Source organism: Rhinopithecus roxellana, chromosome 2, assembly GCF_007565055.1.
Source record: "Rhinopithecus roxellana isolate Shanxi Qingling chromosome 2, ASM756505v1, whole genome shotgun sequence".
Taxonomy (NCBI): domain Eukaryota; kingdom Metazoa; phylum Chordata; class Mammalia; order Primates; family Cercopithecidae; genus Rhinopithecus; species Rhinopithecus roxellana.
The window spans coordinates 120,484,466-120,505,306 of record NC_044550.1 but is presented as its reverse complement, the minus strand read 5'-3'; the positions used below and the strand labels follow the sequence as shown (position 1 = coordinate 120,505,306).

The 20,841-nt window shown below is 50.6% G+C and overlaps 1 protein-coding gene across 2 annotated transcripts; it reads right to left on the bottom strand.

Moving 5' to 3' along the window:
- Positions 1-1,566: 1,566 nt before the first annotated feature.
- On the bottom strand, positions 1,567-18,176 carry HAND2 (heart and neural crest derivatives expressed 2). 2 transcript variants are annotated; one of them, XM_030919446.1, is made up of 2 exons: positions 16,686-17,361; positions 1,567-4,957 (listed from the first exon to the last, which is right to left on the bottom strand). In XM_030919446.1, exons 1-2 carry the CDS (start codon positions 17,238-17,240, stop codon positions 4,805-4,807), a joined length of 708 nt encoding a protein of 235 aa, XP_030775306.1. In that variant the 5' UTR covers positions 17,241-17,361; the 3' UTR covers positions 1,567-4,804. The 2 variants fall into 2 exon arrangements, with proteins under 2 accessions (XP_030775306.1, XP_030775310.1); XM_030919450.1 differs by lacking the exon at positions 1,567-4,957 and adding an exon at positions 14,439-15,324 and having other exon boundaries at positions 16,686-18,176.
- Positions 18,177-20,841: the final 2,665 nt, after the last annotated feature.

The following is a 20,841-nucleotide window of genomic DNA, read 5'->3' as shown; positions in this document are numbered from 1 at the left end:
ATCTTTAGATCTGAGTCTTCTCATCTGTGAAAAAGAGGTTAAAGCAGATGAACTCTAAAGGTCTATTTCCAGTCTTAAATTCAACACTTTCAAGATAAATTTTTTTTCTGTATTCCTGTGTATATATGTTATGTAATATATATTATAATGCATGTATATAAACTTGGCTTAGTAATGTTCTGTGCTGAGATGCAGATGAGGAGGACATTTTAAACTTCTCAGGTGCCCTCCCTCTTTGGTTGGTTCCTCCCAGACGAACTTTCCTTGTGGAACAGAAAGAGACCCTCAGGGTGGAAAGCACCAGAGGCGGATCTCCTGAACACGGTGCTATCCACGTCTACTCATGGTCACATGATTCATTGGAACTGTAAATCCTCATCAGAACACAAGCATCAGACTGTCTGACCCTGCCAATTCAAGTAGTAATGGTAAAATCGTCCAAGAGGCTGGCCAATATATGCACACATTAATTAGAGTTATGTGGGCCTTTGGCTTCCAGTCTGATGAACAACTCCAGGGATGCAGGGGGCAGAGGGTTTGGGGTCCTTTTCACCCAGCAGATGCCCTTTGGTCCTGCGAGGGCATTAGTCCAATATAGTGGGTGATCTGAAAACTAACCCCTTTCAGAAGATGGCTTAACCTCAGCAACTAAGGCTAAAACCTAGCAGTGGGTCCCTAAGAGGGACAGGGGAAAATACATCTGTTCAGAGGAAACGAGAATCAGCAGGAAGCTTTTGTTGTTATTACTTCATCTTGTATTACTATGAGGCAGGAGTGGGGAGAAGCCCAAAGTGGAAGAAGAAAAATTTTTGGTATGCATGGAAAATATGGATACTTAGCAACCCTCTCCCCTGGCTCTCGTGCACATGCAGAGAAAGTAATGGCTATAGTCCATCTAGAAGCTGAAAATGCTTTCAACACCATTTACAAGGATAAGGGAAGGAGCAGCTGGGGGTGCTCCTTAACTCCAACTTAACTGCAACTCTGGCCAGGTACTACAAGTCACAGAGCATCCCAGAGAGCAGAACTGCCCCTATCCCTGGCACTTTATAGGGACCCTATACATGGCACTTTTCCTACAAGATGTGTCCTTTTCTCCATCCATATCTAACTCCTAGGTGGAGGATAGCCAAGGTCACTCAAGGTCTGTATTAGACTTGGGGAGCAAGACCCCTCAGCCTCTCCAAGGGTCACATTGATGTAAATGAAGGTGTCCTCTGCTCTGTGTAGGGAAGAGTCACCTCTGTCTTTACCTTCATGCCTTTTTGAATTTGTAAAGGGCAAAATGCCTGGGGTCTATCAAGTCTACACATAGTTATTATACTGCAAAATTTGTCTCAATTGTTTTGTGATAAATGTGTATTTCCTAATCCCCCACCTCCTTCCGTTATAACCCATAGAAACCATCTATGGACTAGAACATAGCAAAAACCTCTCTATGGTAGGAGAAAATGTATTGTTACTTATATGATGCAGACAATGTGGACCTTTTCAGTTTGAGTTGGAGAGAGGGGACACACAAAAATTGAGGAGCCATATTCCCACAATTCTAGACAGAATTTGATCTCACTGTTTTTACTTCTTTTATTTCTCTTTTTTCTAATTTTTTGTCCTCATCCACAGAGAAAAGACAATCCAATTTGGAGACCTAGGGATTGATTATTCCACATGTGCCCCATCTTCTTTTTCCCAGATATTTGAAATTACATTCAGGTGGAATCTCACACCTTGCCCAAATTCTATTTGGTGTGAGGCTCTTCAAAGCTTCCAAGATGCCCTCCTTCTTCTCTCTCCCTACCAGCAGAACAGATACAACTGGAGCAACCTGCATCATTCTATGAACCATAGGGATGATATTTCTATTTGCTTTTCCACTCATTAGGAAGCTCTGAGAGGATGCATAAGAAATGAATCACAGTGGGTGAGGAAACTGGAGAGACTTTTCATATGTACATTTTGGGTATTTTTAAACCATGAGAATTACTGCTTGTTCATGAAAAATTAATCTGATTAGAATATATATATGAGAGAGTTGATGCTAAATATATTCACACAAAATACCACATACTGAGGAGGAGGATGTTACCTACTGATGATATGGGATTGAAAAACATGCAATAACTTTGTTTTGCTCAATGGGTCATAAGTTGAAAACCGAACTAGAAAATAATATTTGTTCACAGAAGTACAAAATCTTAGGTGAGGCAAAATGCACATTATTCCTCTCCTCCCTCAACTTCCCCAATAGGGAGACTTGTCAGTTTAAAGCCATTTGCTCCTCCAGTTAAGTTCTAGGATCAGAGACTTGGAGGACTGGCTGAGTCCTTTCCACTTTCCCAAGTGGAAAGGCTAAGCTAGAACACAATTGAAACGAAAAATTGACATTGTCTAATAGATGTTTGAAAATGGACTTTTTTGTTGTTACTAAGAGGACAAGACCTTTCCCTAGAAATGGCTGCCTCTCAGAGCACTCCCCTTCATGTACACCCTCTTACACCTTAGCAGACTGAGCACTTTGCTCCCTTCCCAAGGCTTTACGTAGGTGTAAAAGTTCTTGCTACTCATGAAACTTTAAACAAAAAAGGGGGGAGTAATGTAAACTCCTTTCGTGATGTAAACTCAGAAACAAAGGGATCAACTAAACAGGGTATTGAACAATCTACCCCTTCTACCCATAGGTCATTAAATGGCTGCTGGATGACAAAAAGATTTTAAGCTAGAACTGTTTTCCTTTTCAAGAAATATGCAAATAAACAAATCAACTCTACCAAAGGATAGAGCTCTTCAGCTCATTCTTTTGTTTATTTCTCCTGCAGCTTTTCCTGTTTTATAGTCCCAGCTAATAAACAACTTAAGCCACTCTTACAGCGAAGGTCAAATTGCAAAATAAGAGACTTAACTGTCTTGTTTAAAGATATGCTATATATAAAATCACAAGGCAATAATATCTATTCTATCCATTTGTGGCAATAAACAGACCCTCCCCAAAACACAAAATCAGATGGCCTTTTCCCACAAAGGCAGGTGGTTAACAGTAGGATTTCCAAAGGGCACTCATTTATGTTGGAAACTGATAGGCATTTCACATAGTGACCATGAGAAAGAATGGGTCAATGTTTGTAATACCCAAAAAGGTGGCAACTGGGGGAAATGGTGGGGCAGGAAGGAAATGGAAGGGAGTTGAAAGCATCCTTGGTTTCCCCAGTTGTTTGCAGAAGTTGGAACGTACAGTGTCAGGATTTTTCCAAGATGACAAGGGATAGAAAGTAAAATTATTCCCCTCCTTTCCCGCCAAAGAATACCTTCCAGCAAATAAAGATATGTTCTCAGGTTGGAGACTTTTCTCCTTCCACAGGAAATGAGCAGAGGTCATTTAGAACCAATTCTCATCGTTTAGTAAAAATAACAGGGTGATTATAGAAGCAACAGAAGGAGTCAAGGTGTTTGTGCTAAAAAAAACTTCAAGTTCAGGCCTGGCCTGGAGTGGGAATATCCAAATGGGTTCTTCATATTTCAAGTTTTATAGACAGTCTTTTCCCTAAAGGATATACTTTCATTAGGTCATAAATGCACCAACAGATGAGAGAAGGAAAGAGGTGTGTGTGTGTGTGTGTGTGTGTGTTTGCATGTGGCCAGAATGGCAGAGCAGGTATGGAGGTCAGGCTGTGGGGGGAGGTGGTGGGGCTGTGTGTCACCCACCTGTGCGGGCAGCAGCCAGGGACCACGACTTCAGGCAGCCCTCTGTGAGGCTTCCTAGGCTTCTCCTTGGTTATCTTAGTTCTTAGGTTTCCCGTGAGTTCCACTGAGGCTCCTAATTGCTCCAAATCCAGGCATTTACTTGCCTAAAGGTCACAAGAAGTGGGGTGGGGACGTATTTTTTTCAGAGAGTTTGTTAAACATTTAACTCAGAGAAGTATATTAGCTGGGGCCTCAGTGCCTGAACTTGGGTCGGAGAAAAATGGGTTATTTAGCGACTTTCATTTCTCACTGGACACCAGTTCCCCAGATTGAAGACGTTTACCTCCTCGAAGACCCAAGGGGCCCATCTGGGTGCCCCACGGGAGCCAAAAATGCTCTTCATCTTCCCACTCCCTGCTCCATGCAAGAGAGGACTTTGCAGACAGAATCGTCCTGACCCGCTAACCACGTAGGCTTCCTTCCGAGCACGTCTTAAAGTGAGTCCAGGTTTTGCTACCAGTATCAATTAGCCGCTTCTGGCGAGTCACAGAGAATGTTTAATTGGCTCCACAGCACTGATTCACACTTACAGCTTGGTAGCAGTTTAAAACTTATTGTAAAACACTACCCGGATAATATATTTACTTTTTGTCCAGGCCAGATTAGCAAGACACGCGCACATACTCTACATTTAAGTTACACCCTGAAATGCAGATAAAATATTTCAATAGGCATCTGCAGGCGGCAGAGAAGAACTGGAGCGATGATTATTTTCCTCCTTTTTTGATTTTCTGTTTCTAAAGGAACCATTGGTATCAAGGACGAGTTAGGTAATGTGTATTAAAAGGCAAGCAGGTCGCTCTCGTTTACGCCCAATCATAGTTCAGAGTTCAAGGAAAACTGCCTTTAATTGACACCGTGTATATTCCTCTGCTCCTCTCGGGCTGCCATGGCGGGGACGCCCCAAGAGTATTTATTTCTAGGGTTGGAAACAAAACAACCAACCTCCTCTACTGCGTAAGAGAGCGTTCCAAGATGGACTGCTGGAGAAAGGCTTTTTGACCCCTGTGGAAATTAGTCATATTGACAGGCGCCCAGGGAAGGTAAATTACCCCGTGCGCTGACGTTACGCAGAGGCCCGCCGGGTTCCGACTCCACCGCGGCGCCGAGGGGGCCAGAGGTTCCCAGTTCTTCCCCCCATATTTCGACAAAGTTCCACTTTGCTTCTCTGGGCCTGGGATCTCAACGTGAAGGCGACCGAGAGAGCGGTAATAAGGTGCTAGAAAGGAAAAGGCAAGAGAAAATCAAAAAAGTGGAGAGAAATTCTGTGCGCCGTAACGCTTAGCAAGCTGGGGAAATGAGGAGAAAAGGAGCAAAGTCTGCAGGGGAGGGAGAGAGGGAGGAGGCAGGGAAGGAGAAGACCCTGCGGCTCCCGGCGCCCAGGCCGCCACTTGGGAGGTCCCGGCCCCAACGCAGGCCGGGCCAACCATCCCCCCGGGAGGCTCGGGGCTCGGGCGGGGTCACAATTACACCTCGGCTCCAGGCGAGGACTTAAAAACCAAGTGGCGGGGACTGCAGTCTGGAAGCAAGGCCCTGCGGTCATCAGAGGGGGGCCAGGCCCGTGCACAGGAACCTTTTACAAGGCATGTGGGTACAAGAAAAAAAATCAAAATAAACCACTTTCATCCAGCATGGGCAGAGAAAAGAAAAGCCGCCCTCCGGGAGGGGCGAGCGGGAATTTTGAAATTCATTGTGTGTTTTGCCTTTATGTAAGGAGTTTTGCGTTTTTTACCGATAACCAAGGGGGACACGAGGGGGAAGTAACTGCTGTTTTTTTTTTTTTTTTTCTGGAGAGGGCTGAAATAAGGGGTTCACCGGTTCTTTCACAATCAGATGGTGTGCCAGGACTGCAGGTAACTGCGTATGTCCACACAGCGCATTACCCAAACCTGAGAAGAATCTTTGTGTGACCGTATTGTTTTTGGTATAAAATAGGGCCTAACTGTCCCACCTCTTTTCTTTTTAAAAACTGAGTCTGTGGAGGGGGCTTATTGGAGAGCATCAAAAGTGTGACGTCTGATTTTCTGATTTTACCGGAGATTGGACTGGAGCTCTTCTTTATTAAGAGTAACCGTAGCCTCAAAAGAGCAGGGTCTGGTCGCAAAGTGAAGGCAAAACTAGTGTGGGCCCCTAGCCTCGCCGGCCCCGGCCCTCGGAATGCAAAAGGCGAAAGCGCCCTCCTGGGCAGGGCCAGAGCGAGAGCGAGTGATGAGCTCCTCCCGGACCTCGGGCCTAGCGTCTGAGGTATTTTTAGCTCCTCTATCTGCTCCCCAGAGGTCCTTTTGTAAGCCTAATAGAGGCTCTGCAAGCTGCCCTCACCCAGAAGGGCTGTGGGAGGAGGCTGTCCTAGTATCTCGAAGAAAAAAGAAATTGCCTATCTTTAAGTTAAAACAGTATTCGCTGTCTCTAGGTTCCCCTTCTGTTCTCTCATTTTTTTCGCCCGCGGGAACGCTCCAAGTTCTACAGTTTCAGAGGAACGCTAGGGCAGGAATGGGTGGGGCCTGGAAATCAGCTCCGAACTGGGTGCGGCACACCTTCCTCTGCCTTTCTGCCTCTCTCCCAGCCACTGCTGCTCCCCGGGAGCCAGTCTTGGATACCTAGGGTGGGGGACAGGGGGACGGGAGGATTCTCGGTTGTATACAGGTAGGCAGGGAACCCGGGGCTTTTATGTAAAGTTACTTATTTTTTAAAATAAAGGTTTAAAATAAGTTCAAATGATTCTGCAACAGTTTCCAACACACTGTTGGAATGTGAAACTCGGAACCCAGACTAGCAATCCCTAAGTGGGTGAATTCTTATGCAGAAACCTACTTTTCAAGCTTCCCCTCTCACCTTCGAGAGGCCTGCCCAGCCTTCAGCCTTGGGCCGCAGTATGTAATTCCGCAGTCCCCCTTCTCCCCATTCCAGACCCTGCCGAGCCCCTGCTGCATCTGGGACCCGTCTTCACCGTTTCCCAATCCTAGCAGTTAGCCCCTGAGCCCTCTTTTTGGTCTCCACTTTGCCGTTCGAAAATGCCCAGGCTGGTGGATCGACGCTCCGCGGAGCAAAGACGGATGGCTGGCAGGAGCAGGTTCAGGAGCCTGGCCAAAGTATTCTCTGCTTCCGCCTTTGTGTCCGCGCCGCCCCCTGCCCCGGCCCCCTGCTCCCCGCTTCCCGCCAGCATCTCCCCTTCTCTGCACTGGAGTGTTTGGTCCGTGCGGCCCACCCCCGGCTTCCCGAGATACGTTAGAGTTGCCCCCCACTTCCCTTCCGCCGCGCCCCTACCCACCGGGTTGCCTTCGGGGCCCTTCGGTGCTGTGTCGTCGGCTTGGCGCTGTGAGCTAGGCGAACAGGAACCCCCAGGCCCGCCACGTCTACGCTATTGGCAGCCAGGTAGCCCTGCGGGCCGAAGATGCTCAGAGGAGGAAGAAGTGCAGAGAAAAAATGAAGGAAGAAGAAAAAAAAAACGTAACATACACACACGCACTCAAAACTTGAACTTTTTCAGTTTCACACGAAGAGACCTGGAGTATCTGGAGAAGGTTTTTGAAGACGTTTAGGAGGGAGGGTGAGTTTTCTGCTGAGAAACTCAATCTGCCATACAGTAGCGGCCCCATCTGGGATCTGTCACTGCTGACAGCACCACAGGGCACAGCCGTGATCTTCTGCACAGCCTGCACTCCCCGAAATACCCTCCTTAATCAAAGGATGTCTGCGCGCCTGAGCTCAGCTGACCGCACCAGGAGCACCAGGGCCGGCGGATTCCATCCCGGCCCGCCCCCTCCCCACGCACACAGCCACGGCCCCTCGCCTCTTCGAGGCATATTAATTAAAAGCGGAAAACAGAGGCTGATGTCATTGCTCTCACAAGATCATAAACGTAAAAGAGTCATCCTGTGAGAATCCTTGAAAATGACTTTAATGAATAATTTCAGAGACAGTTATGGCTTTGGGTGATTACTGAGCAAGAATATGAAAACCAGATTTGCAAAGCGAAGGTCAAGAGGCCTGGCCGTTACTTTCTTGCATTAAAACCGCACCGGCTTGCCTTCTTCGCCCAGTACTAGTTACCAACTGAGGTTGCGTTTTCACGTTTTCTTCAAAAGTAACAGTCTTCTTTTCCTGCTTTTCTGCCTTATCCTAAAGACAAAAATGTCAGCTCCAGGCAACGACATTAACAACCCACTTTAAACTGAAGGCAACCCTGCACTGGCCTCAGTGGCCATTGGCTTCCATCTTTTTACAAAGGATGGATTTACTGCCATCTAAGGATCATATCTTTTTTGGCCTCTTCTCTAGGCAATGAAAGTTGGACATTCTCACTGACCCTGAGTCGGTACACTGTTTGTTGTAAAGGATCTTGGCAGGTGGGGAAAAAACAAGTTTCAAACAACCTGCCTTTACAGAAGAGTCTCCCTTATTCTTTAGTTCCGGGTCACCAATGAACTGAAAAAAGATGTGGTGATACATTAAGGAACGATATTTTCAAACACTCCATCTAGCCATGGAGAAGCAAGCATCAGGTTGGTTAGATCTGGTTGCTCATGATTGGTCATGCATTAAAAATACTATTTGAGAAAACAACTAGGGTGTTAGTTGCAGAAGTGGCCTGGTGAGTACCCTCTGATCTTTTGCACGAACAGTTTAGCTACCTGCAAGTCTGTCTTCTTTGCTTGAAAATCCAAACTGGGACTCTGAGCCTGTGTTCCATGTGGATTTATTCCACTTAATTCAAGTGAAAGTTTGTTTATACTCTGAGCAAGAAAGTATTATAGGCACAAGTGATGTGGAGTTTTTTGTTTGCTTGTTTTTTGCTGTTTGCTTTTGAGCGACCTGAGTGATTTAGAAAACTGTGTCTCAGTCAGCTCCGCCATTCAGACAGATCATAGAGAACCCACTTTCCAGCACTCTAGAAAACTGTATTTTGTGCAGACATTGCCCATTTCTCCTCCTTCTAGAAGCACAAATAGGCCAAAATCCTTCAGTCACTGAGAACACAATTGTCTAAAAGGCTCATTCCCTATCCTTAGCCCCCAAACTATAGAGCTGTTTCCTTCCCTCTTGGCTCCAGACAGGGGTAGGTAGGAGAGGGGACCAGGCTCTCAATGGGACATTTCCCTGACAAGAGGAAATGTTTCTTTCTGATTCTAGATTACATGAAGACACTTTGAAGTTGGTGTATAGGCTTTCCTCAAAGAACTGAGGTGACATGGACTTTTGGGAATTTTCCTCAGTTGGATTCCCTGATTATTTGTGATACTATTTGTGTACCCCAAGTAGATCTTCTTGTCGATCCACTCACATCACGAGCTGTTTTCCTTTTCCTCTAGTTACATTCACCCTAGCTTCTGACTGAACACTCCGCTTGCCCTTTGTATCCCCGGCAGGAATAAACAGCATCTTCTGGGTTTGCTTTGAATCCTTGTGCTGCCTAATGAGTCAGAGGTGTAGGGCTGATCCAATAATATGGCTAATTCTCTCCCTGTAAAGACTTTAAATAATGCAGGCCTCTCTTCACCCATCCCCATTCTCACCATCCTGGACTTCACACGGGTCATGGAGAAGGTGTCCAGGGTGGGAGACAGGCTGGGTGGGTGTGCCTTCCTTTGGTACAGTGGTTAGGCATCCTCTGGGAGAGATTTTGAAAATTGCAGGCTTCCAGTCGAGCCCCTGACCCGCTGAATCAGAATTTCTGGTGAAGGTAGGGTGAAAACCGGGCTGAATTTGTCATTGTATCTAGTTGTCCGGGAAGTGGAAAGTTCAGGTGTTGGATTAATCCCAGCACCCCTTACTTCAGGAGAGACCAGGCCAGCCCGCAGAACGCTAGGGTCAGGGGCGTCAGTCAGCCCGTCCAGGAATTATGCAAATATATGCAGCCTCTACTCTGAACACTGGGACGTAGTAGGGGACAAAGCTGCCGCCAGCCGTCCTTGCCCTTGCGAGGTGTGTTTGCGCCAAGGACAACTCCCTGGGGGGTTGGGGGAAGGGCGGGGCGAAAGAGGGTCCAGCGCCTCGGCTAGCTGGTATTTTAGGCTTTAATAACAGGTGCAAAGGCAGCTGCTAAAAGACATCGCATTCTGTAATCAGCTTCTGCCAGGCCATCCCTCTAGACAGAAACTCCCACAATTCTGGCCCGAGGGCTGTAGGGTGGAGCAGTTGCCAGTGAGAGGAGGGCAACCCTAAAAGGTGGCATAAGAGCCTTACCCCTAAGAGCAACCCCAATCCCATCCAGGACTTGCACTGGCACCGCTCGGGACGCAGTTGCTGCCGCAGGGAAGCTTCGCCTGCGCAGGGACATAGCAAAGAAGCGACCGCCTGTGGAAGGCTTTCCAGGCGGAGTGCTCCAGCCGCAGCGAGTTGGAAAATTTAGAGTGGGGAGGGGGCAGCAGAGACGTTAACTGGCCCCTCCTTACCCCAAACAAGGAAAACACAAAGTCTTCTGGGCTAAAAATACATATTTATAAAGTCCCTATACGCAGGCGGGCGGCGCGTTCCAGCTGCCGGCCTGGCCCGGGGAGGACTTGGCCGCGCGGCCGCCGATTACACCCAGCTCGGCTGGGATGGCTCCGAGCCGTCTGCCCTGACGTCAGCGAGGCTCCGGCCCCGCCGCGGCCAGATAGGCGAGAGCGGCCGGGCGCGGGCGCGGCACTAATCACTCCCAGATGTCCCCAATAGCGGAGATAAAGACCGACAGAGAGGCCGGGAATAAATTTGTAATCAGGGCTCTACCATCTGATCATCAAAGCGGCCCAAATACCGGGAGAATTTGAAGGGAATGTGTGTGCAGGGGGGTCTCTTGGGGGAAGAGGTGAGGGTGCACTTCACGATGGGAACTGGCTTCGGCAGGGTAGAGCAGGGAAAACGGGGCGAGAGATCTGTAAGTTCGGTGCACGTAAGTCAGATACCTGGTGCTCTTTAACCTCCATTAGCCCTCAGACTGAAGCCGCTTAGCGGTTCCAGGGTGATTGGAGTTGGGCAGACAGTTGCTGTGCGGGAAGCACGCGTTGCGCAGCGGCTGGGTGGTAAGGAGGCGCGCTCAGAACTGTCCTGCCCCCGGAAACGTGGGATTGGTTTCCTCTCCCGGAGTTCTCCCCTCCCCCTTCTTTCTAAACATTTAAAAAACACGTAGTCGGTCTCCCCCAACCCCCATTCCCGGTAGACTTAATCCCAATAGCAATTCATTGCACTGCGGAGCTTCCTCAGGGAGGGGGCTGTTGGAGCCTCCAACCAGGGTCCTGGGCCCCAGTCTGAGGGTGACTCCTGGGTTTTTCTCTCCAAGAGATCCGCAGGTTCTTGGAGGCCAGGAGTCCTGTGCGTCCGGGAGACTCCTTAGCGCCCCCTCCTTACGTGGAGATCTGGACTCTTGTGAGCTGGGTCCAACGGAGGGAATGGGTACCCTCAGGTCACAAGGGTCCAGATTCGGCCCTCTGCGGGGCCCATGCCACAAGCCTCCCTCAAGACCATCTCTGCTTGGCACCCACTAGCCAGCTCCTTTTCCAAATCGAGGAGCCTGGGTGGGATTCACAGGCAGGGAGAGCTGAAGGCGGCTGTGGAAAACAAAATCCGCGCAACATTTGATTAAAACTTCAGGGCTAACTGAGCGGTTTCTTGCGCTTTGTAGGCCCGCAGTGTATATTCAGTCCCAGTTTTCCTGGCACGCTTTGCCCTGCTTGTGTCCCTTGCAACTGGCCCGGGTTCTCTCTGCAAATCTATAGTCTGGGAAGGAACTCCCAAGTCTCGTACTCCCTGCCGCTTTGCATTTGAGCTCATCCTCACCTTCCTCAACCCTTCCTGCGAATTCCAGGTGCGCCCACCTCTCTCGTTCTCCTGCTACTTCACCAATCCGAGTGGGAGACTAGCTCTGCAATTCACGCCAAGCTGGGGCAGCAGCTAGCAGTCTGGTGGAAGGAATTGAGCCACCCTCCACTCCTGACACACACACACATAAGTGCTTTCTAAGAGGCCCTCAGGCTGCGCTCTCTAGCACGGCTGCTACATTCACCTCATCACAATCAAGCAACCTGGTGCTCCTACACCTAACGAGGCAGCCCAGACCCAGAGGTCCACCTTTCCTAAATGCCTGGGCCTACTGGCTAACCTATCCCGAAAGCTGGAGCTTGCTGTCTCGGCCTCGAAAAGCCCTTTAAGTTGTTGTCGTGCCCAGGCAATTGGGAGGAGGGCCCCCACTCTGCAGTTTTTCAAACTGCTTCCCAAGCTGAGAATGGGTCTACACACACACACACACACACACACACACACACACACACAGTCTACAACTGGCCAAGCCTTTGCCCCTCCGGTGCTTCAGGGTTATCAGGCGCTTGGCCTGCGCAGCGGTCTGGGGCAGAGCCCTGACAGCCAGATCTACCATCAATTTACCTTCCGCCGCCGCAGCTTCCCATTTAGCTTTTAACGTCAAATCCTACATTTTTGTCGGCTCCGGCCTGTCTAGAACGCTTGTGATTTCCCTGCAGGAGTGATTGCTCTTAACAAAATGGCAGCAACCACATTATCCGAGCAATTAAAACAGAGGCCTTTTAGCCGGTCTCGCAAGTAGAGGCTTGGAAATTTTTTTTAAACAAAGAAGAAGTTAAAAGAGAAATAAGTGTTGGAGGAGAAAAGCATGGAAACTCAGAAGAAGCGCCTGCCCAGTACTCCTTTCACTTCCTGGGACTTGACAACGTGGGGCGGTGATGTTGGGTGGCTGAGAGCGTCTGGGGTAACAGATAATCTGGAGTGTCCTGCCGGTTGAAGAGTCTGGTCAGTTGGGGTGTGCGTCTGGTTAGGGGGTTCAGCCGCCTGCAGGTTCAGGCAGCTGGGCATTCTGCCGTCTGAGGTGTCGGGTCTGCTGGGTATCTGGCTGGTTAGGGTTTCTGGCGAGTTGAAATGGCAGGGCGGGTGGGGTGAACAGGCCTGGTGCTGCTGGCCCTGAGGAAGAGGAGGCAGGCTGCGCTTGGCCGGGGCCAAAGAGGAGCGCAGGTTTAAAAAGCATGTGTATTAGCAAGTTTCTCTGTAGCAATGGTGAGCCGGGGTCTTTTCGTTTCCCTCTGTTGTTGTTTAATAAGCCAGAGAAAGTGTTAAACCTGCAAAAGTGCCTTAAGGCCCAGATGGCGGAGACCAGCTACGCAAGGCGCACAGAAGGGTACGTGCGTGGTGAAGACAACTCCTCTCCGGTTCCTGTTTTTAAAACCTCACCTCCTCCACCACTGTTTACTCCAACACTTTGGTAGGCTCCTTTCTTCCAAGTCTAGGACCTGATGGCTTTCTCCTGAGCGGATTAAAATAAAGACGCAGAAGACAACTGGAACCAGGAGAGGGAGGGAACCACTGGATCAAACTCAGGAAGATTGGGAGAACAACAGAAAATCAGGGCGCGCCTCCCCCACACCTCCTCCCCGTGTTATAAACAAAGGCAAGTGTCTGTAAACACAGCCCCGCGCCCACCAGGTCGACCCAGCGCCGGCTGACCCAAGAGGAGAAAGTTCAGATCGCTTTGGCCGAGTTGTTCTAACCCCTCGCCCTCGCGTTGTCAGCCGCCCGCAGAAGTCCGCAGAGCCTCTAGCTTGTCTCTCCCTGGGCACTTCTGAAATCGCCCACGTCGGGTCTGATTCCGCCTGCTGCAGGCAGAGGGGTCATAGTGGACACCAGCTAGGCGCGGGAACCCTTGGGATATCGTGGGAGGGTCTGTGCCCGAGGCCAAGGTGCGAACATCACCCTGAGGATGGGTTCCAGGATGGAAACCCTCTGGCAGGCCTCTCCAACACCAGATTTATATATGCGGCGTTTCATGAAACAAACCACTTTTTAATACGGTTCACCTTTCTCTCTCCTCCCCCCACCCCCTTCCAAAATCCCTCCCAGCCTCCTCTCCCCTCCCCTCAGCCGGCACAGGCACTTTAGTTTCTCCGGTTTCTAGAGCCGAGATTCAAGCTTCCGCCAAGGCTGCAGGCAAAGGAGGCCGCTGGGACTTTCTTCTGGGACGAGCTGGGGCTCAGGGAGCCCAAAGACCCAACAGGGAGAGATCCCGGGTCCCCGGCTGCCAGTAGTCCCGGGAGGGTATCGCTTGTTCCGCTGGGCTGCGGCCGGGAAGACTTCAGACACCGCACAGTTAATATTGAGTTCCCTGTAACTCCTTGTAAATCTAATCCGCCCCTCGCCCCCCTTTAAATCCGTGGTCTTGTTCGCGATTTCTTACTTGACGTAAAATTCGTTGTTACCTAATCATGGACTTTTTCGAAACTCCTTCCACTCCCCTTTCCCGCCTGCTCAGATGAGAGCAAAATCCTCTCCTCTCTTTTCTTTTTCCTTTTTTTTTTTCTTGGATGAAAGCCCCATAGTTTGAATTAAGCACCCAGACTAGTTCCCGTTGCAGCAATAATGCCGGGGTTCTCACAACTCCTCCACCAGAAACACACTCTCCAAACAAAAACTGACGGCCTCAAGAAACGGCTTCTGATTGATTTCAGGAAAGCAAGAGCACTATTACAGCTTCTGAGCGAACTGCCGGGCTGGGTTCTCCAGCCCAGATCTTCCTTCTAGAGAATACTCAGCGTTCTCCAGCTGGTGGAAGAGGGAAAGAGACACCACTCCGACAGAGCCCAGACCCTTTGCAGGGTTTGTAACAAGGACACTTCTCTTTAAGAACACCTCCTCCTCCTGCGTAGACCGCAGGTCAGGTTGACTGGTTGGAACCACTGAGTCTTTAAAAAAGTTAGAGGCAATCATGATAATTTAGTTTACTTCTGAATATTTTAAATATTATGAAAACAAGTATAACAGCTTTGTTTTCAAAACTCTTGAGGTATCAACCATTAAAAGATTAGGGTTTCCGTAAAAAAAAAAAAAAAAAAACACAGTGGTTTATTGAATACTTACAACGTTTACACTTTCAATATTAATTAAATTCCATTTAGTTTTAGAGGACGGAAGTGCACAAAACAAGTGGCTGTTGGAAACATCTTCAAAGAGGGAACGACCACAGATGAACGGACAGCACTAGATACCGATCCCAACGGAAATGTTAGCGGCCCTGTTTTCTGCTTTGAAATAAAACTTTATAATCCCCAGGAATATTTATATCCAAAGGCCAAGTATTAAAGATACACTTCACAAACGCACTAGTGCCCACTGTCTTTATCTGGAAGGGGTTGGATAGGTTGGCGGGGGGCAACGCTGGTGTCTACACAGCCAAGAGGGAACATTCACGCACACAGAATCTACGAGACGACGGGATCCCTTACCACACGGGAGTGTCCTCTTCATATTAAAATATGGAATGCTTTTCTTCAAATATCCACTTTTTTTTTTGGAGGGGGAGACGGGGAGCGGATGCCTCAAAGGGGGTCAAAGAGAGGGGAAGGAAATTGCACATAAATAAACCGGATGATTCCAAATGCAAGGAGTCCTCAGAGCCGAGCGCGGACGGCTTTTCCGGAGTCCTGGGTCTGCATCTGGCGCCTTGGCCCCGGCTCACTCGCGCTCTCTTCCTCCTCCTCTTTCTCCTCCTCCTCACTGCTTGAGCTCCAGGGCCCAGACGTGCTGCGGCCAGCCCGTTCGGCCTTTGGTTTTCTTGTCGTTGCTGCTCACTGTGCTTTTCAAGATTTCGTTCTGGACAGAGGGAAGGCGAGGGCAAGAAAAGTGGAAAGAGAAATTCAGAGAGGATACCTGGTTCCACACCGACCCGGCGCTTCCTGGGCCGGAGGAGACAGTGAACCAGAGAGGAAAGGATACGAAGGGGGAGTCCCAGCCCCTGCAGAGAAGCTACAAAGGTTAGCGCTACCCTAGCCGGCGCGGAGGCCTCCGCGCTGCAGAGCTCAACTACCGGATCCACAAGTTTATAAACAACCGCCGGTTTTTGAGTCGTTTATGGAGGAGCTGGGGGCCTTTCCTCTTACTCCAGATGTAGGGGCGGGCGCTGGAGTCGGCGCTAAGTCTGGTTTCTCTGTTTTCATTAGCAATCCCAGATCCACCTCTAGGAAAAACAGGGCGAAGGAGCCTGTTTCGGCCTGGGCCTCTCGGCCAGAGGCTCTCGGCCTCCGGCTCAGCAGTGCCTCTCCTTCAAGGCCTCTGAAATCTCTGGTTATTCGGGAGGTCACTCGATTATGCAGCCACCAAAGGACTGCAGGGGCCAAAGAAGAAAAATTCGACAAATTCAATTATCTTCTGGGCCCTTCGTGGACATAGCTCTATCCTGCACCACCGCCCTGTGGGCACTTGGTAGGAATCTGATGAAACTTTAAACGGCTCAATTTACTTTCGTGTTATTTTTGAAACAATGACCATAGTAATACCTTTTTCCCCTTAAAATGTACCGGCTCATTCAAATAAAATTAGAAATGCCAATGGAATATATTCATCTGGAAAATTACATTTTAACGTCATAGCCAAGGAAAAATTGGAACTGTATTTTGAAGTCAAAAGTACTTATTTTATGTTTACCATTACGTCTTCCGGGCATAGTATAAGAACAATCACAAAACTCAGGACTCAGTCTCAGTGGCAGCCTCCTTCTGGGAGTGGGGTAGGGAGTGCTATCAATAGTGAAATAATGGGAATCAAGGGCTTCTTTGAGACTTATTCTGGAAACATCTGAAAGCAAGATCGGATTGGAGGCCGAAAGAAGGGTCTAACAGATACGGGATGAGGCGTCCGTCCAGACCAGTCCGATCGCGATAGATCAAGACCCAGACTTTTCGAGGTCCGTCCTAAGTGCTAGGGGGCAGTGATAACCTGGAGGTAAGATCACCAGCGCAAAGCATCCCTAACTTTGTCCTCTTCCTGCTGACACCCTCCCCTCAACTCTCTGCTTATGCCGGAAGCCATCCTCACACTACCTGGTGCAAACAACCTTGGCGCGGGACGCAGCCAAAGAACACGAGTTGCCATTTCTCAGCCCAATTGGAAAGAGGCCGGGAGCACCCGTTCCCTGACCCCCTCAGCCCCACCGCCTGCCGCCCCCTGGTACTGACCAGCTCCTTCTTCCTCTTCTCCTCTTTCACGTCGGTCTTCTTGATCTCTGCCTTGAAGGCCTCCGCCTCGCCATTCTGGTCGTCCTTGGCCAGCAGGTCCATGAGGTAGGCGATGTAGCTGGTGGCCAGGCGCAGGGTCTTGATTTTGGAGAGTTTGGTGTCGGCGGGTACGTTGGGGATGCACTCGCGCAGTTCGGCGAAGGCGCTGTTGATGCTCTGAGTCCTGCGCCGCTCCTTGCGGTTGGCGGTGCCGCGGCGCTTCACCGGGCGCGGCCCCCCCAGGCCCGGGGGCCCGGCGCCCGGCGGCACCCCCCCGTAATGGGAGTGGTCCAGGCCGGCGGCGCCGCTGGCATACTCGGGGCTGTAGGACAGGGCCATGCTGTAGTCGGGGGGCGACATCTCGGGGTGGCCGATGAGCCAGCCATGGAAGTAGGGGTTCTCCTCATGGCTGCAGCGGCTGGCGGCGGCGGCGGCAGCTGCGGCGGCGGCGGCGGCAAACGGGTAGCCCTCATGGTGCACCACCGGGTGGTGGGGGAAACCGCCTACCAGACTCATTTCGCCCTCCGCGCCCCTCCACGCGCCCCAGCGTGCCCGCAGCCCCGCCGCGCCCTCGGCCCGGGCCCCTGCCTCGGCGCTCGGCGTCCTCCCCCACCCCCCACCCCCCAGGCCCCGGGCGCCCGGGCCCGCCCGGCAGCCGCAGAGGGGGCTGCTGCAGCCCGGGCCCCGTCCCCTCGCCTGGCCAGCCGGGCCCGCTTCAGCAGCGCTGCGACCGCCGGCTCCCCATGGGGCGCGGCGAGCTGGTCCTGGCACCGTGCGCCCCTGGCCGCCGCCGCCGCCGCCGGATCCCGCCTTGCTCCACGGCCCGCGCTTCGGCTCCTGCTTCCCCGGCTGCTGCGCGGAGGCAGAATCCTCTCGTGCTCATACAAAGGTGCAGGGGCTCCCGCGAGGCTGCTGCGCGGAGTCTCGGGAATCCAAGTCCGGGCCGCGGTCCTGGCACCGAAGCTAACCCGGAATCCAGGGACGAGTCTGAGCCGCGGCTGGAGGAGCCGGTCCAGCTGTGCCGGGAGGCGGCGGGGTCGACTGCTTACTGCAAAACTACCTCCGTGCGACCCTCCCCTTCCCGCTTTTCCCCTCCCCCTACCAGCCCGATCTGGGTTCTTGGGCGCTTATTGTTTTAATGAAATTTTTGGTTGTTGTTGTTTTGGTCCTTAAATGTGATTTTAGCTGCGAGTAACGTGTCCTCGCTCCTCTCGGGCTCTCTCGGAGGGTTTTCAGAGAGGTCTCAGTGCATCCATTTTCTCAGATCCTCTCTTTTCGGGTTAAGGATCTGGGGCCCTGAATGAGCCTTGGAGCTCCAAGGCTGCGGCTCGGGCTCTCGGAGGGCTCTGCGCGGTGGCTGAGGAAGCTCCGGGGTGACGGCGGTGGTTATCCTGGGCTGGATGACGTGAGGGGAGCAAGCGGATTTTCCCAGCAAGATCTCCATGTACAGCTACATCTTTAGGGCTGCTCGGGTTAATATATGTCGTCAGAGGCTCCTCACGCCAATCCCGGGGCTGCAGGGGCGGTGCCTCCAGCTCTCGGCAATAAAACTTTTTGATGTTCACGTTGCTAATTGCTGAGGTCCTCTTCCAGGATTGGCTACCTCCTCATAACCATAAGATAATTAAAACTTAGGGCGGGGGGCAGGGTTAAAAAAACTTTTTTTTTTTTTTTATCAGCCAGAGGATAATGCAAGTGTTTAACAGATGCTTCACTATTAAAATATTTTTCCCCCCAAGTCTCAAATATTGAAGAATCTCTAACCAGGTATAGTATCACTCTGCTCTCTTTTCTGGTTGAAAAGAAAGAAAGAAAGAAAACGCAGGTACTGCTTTTCGAAGTGCTTTGTAGGTAATCGAGGTAAGAAAATAGACGCAGGCAGCCTCTTACAATTTTATGCAGGGGCGCCGGGAGCCTCGTGGCGGGCGGTGGGGTCCCCCACAAAGGCTCGGCTGGGAGCCGGCGCTCTTTGCCCCAGCAGGGACAAGGAGCGGCTGGAGAAGGTTGTTTCTTTGACCAGTTTACAGGCTCGAAACGCCAGTCTCAGTGGCTATTGAGTTACCCACCAAGTTACCCCGGTTAGAGCTGTTTGGGGTGGCTCACGTTATTGCGGCAAACTTTGGAGATGACCGCTGAGTCCTCCGGGCGAACGGTCAAGCCGATTGTAAATGCTGTTATTTCCATATCCTTCAGGGACACCAGCCCCAACGAAGACCTTGAGCGATTTCAAAGTGCGGGCACCTCGATTCCCCGAATCTGTAGTGTGGCTGGTATCGGTGTTTCCCTGGTTTAACTAGCCTGCTTGGTAAGTAACTGAATATTTTTTACAGCGTGTTCAGAGCTTATTTTCCAGTTTTTATGAACAAACATATAAATATATCTCTGCATTCCTGCCTCCCTCATAAAAGCGGGCATCTGTGGAAAGCAGGTTTAGTTATCGGAGGGGAACCATTAAACGCCAGTTTAAGAGGCAGGCCGGGAGGACGGCTCCTGGATGTTTAGACTGCCGGCCTTGGTGATCTTGAACGCATTATGACGGAAAATGGATCTCCACTTGTAAGTCACCGGGCTGCGGGGCACCCGGGCCCGCAGCGCCCACGTGGCGTGAGCTTCTTGAGAAGGTTTGCGTGCGGCAAGGGCGGGTGGTCAATGGAGCTGAAATCACCCCAGGCTTGGCCCCAAGCCGAGAGGGGAGGCTGATGTGTATATGCAGATTCCACCCGAAGGAGTTCGGCGTGGAAAACGGTGTCAACAGGAGCCCTCGGGCTGTAAATTAGAGCAAGGCGAGGGCAGACTGTGCAGGCGCCAGCGGGACGGGGCGGCCTGGGGCTTGCCGCTGGGCAGGCCAGGGTAGCCCAAGGGAGACCAAATACTCTACCTTGGTCATCGCCCTTTGGAGGCGGGCAGAGTCCAGCCGCAGGCCACAAAACGATGCCCACCCGAAGGACTCCACAAGGACAGTACTTTCCTTGCTCACCGCCGACGAAGTGGTTGGGGCTGAAAGGCGAGGTCAGTGCGAATGGACGGCGCCCAACTTCGGTGGTGCCGTTGACTCAGTGCTGGGGCCCTGCTCTCCACTAGCCCTAGAGTCTTGGGCAGCAGGATTGAGAAATATATATATTATATATATATTCAGGTTTGCCAAGGCTGGGCGGTAGGAGACAGGGACTTAAAAGCCCAGGATAAGAGTCGGTGCAGGACCCATTCCTTTTCTAGGTAACGGGTTAACATCCTTGAAAGTCCCCGGCCAAGCGTCTTAAGGCACTGAACCCAGAATAGGGATTAACTGAAACTAGGCTCCTTGGTAAGCGCCAGGGGCTTGCAGTTGAGCTCGGAACAAAATAGTGACCTACTGCTCTAAACCCCCAACTTGGGTGGGTCTGCAGTTTTGAGCACAAGGAGAGCCTTTTTAAGACCTGGTTCTTCAAGGAAAGAATACAGGTAGTGTGGTTGGGGGTTCTGTTTACATTTTCACCCGGAGGCAAACCCTGAATGTGTAAATACTGGTAGTTCAATTCTCTGACATTTGATACGTTTTTAAAAAGTCTGTTTATAAAAACACATTTAGGCCTTGGGAGCAGGTAGATAAAGTAAGATTGCACTGGGGCTGGGAACATATAAAAATTCAGGGAAATTAGTTGGTTGGCTGCTTTCAGACTCAAAGGGAGTTTTGGGAATTGAAGGGAGGAAGCAGAGTCCAGAGGAGGGCTGAGTTGGGGATTGAGATGCTCTGTCCATCAGAGAGCGGTGAGTGGCCTCAATTTTGAAAGCTTCCGAACTTGCCACATTTAGCTTTTCTTATGCTTTTAATTGAAACAAACAAACAAAAAAGCAAAAATGAATGAATTGCCTCATGGCCCCAGATAGCATTGAAAGTGGTAAAGGAAATGGGCAACATGGTACAGAAAAAAGAAATCATAAAAGATGGTAATCTGAACATCAGTTCTCACTGACATTGTCATTATCAGTTAACTGCTGTGGTCCAAGGGCCTAAGACTTGATGTAGCTCAGAAACCCAAATACAGAGACCACTGCCTTAGAAAGGTGGCTGGATGAGAGGGGACAACTGGGTGAATCCTAGTGTTGTCCCCAACTGTAGAAACTGACTCAGGCAGGC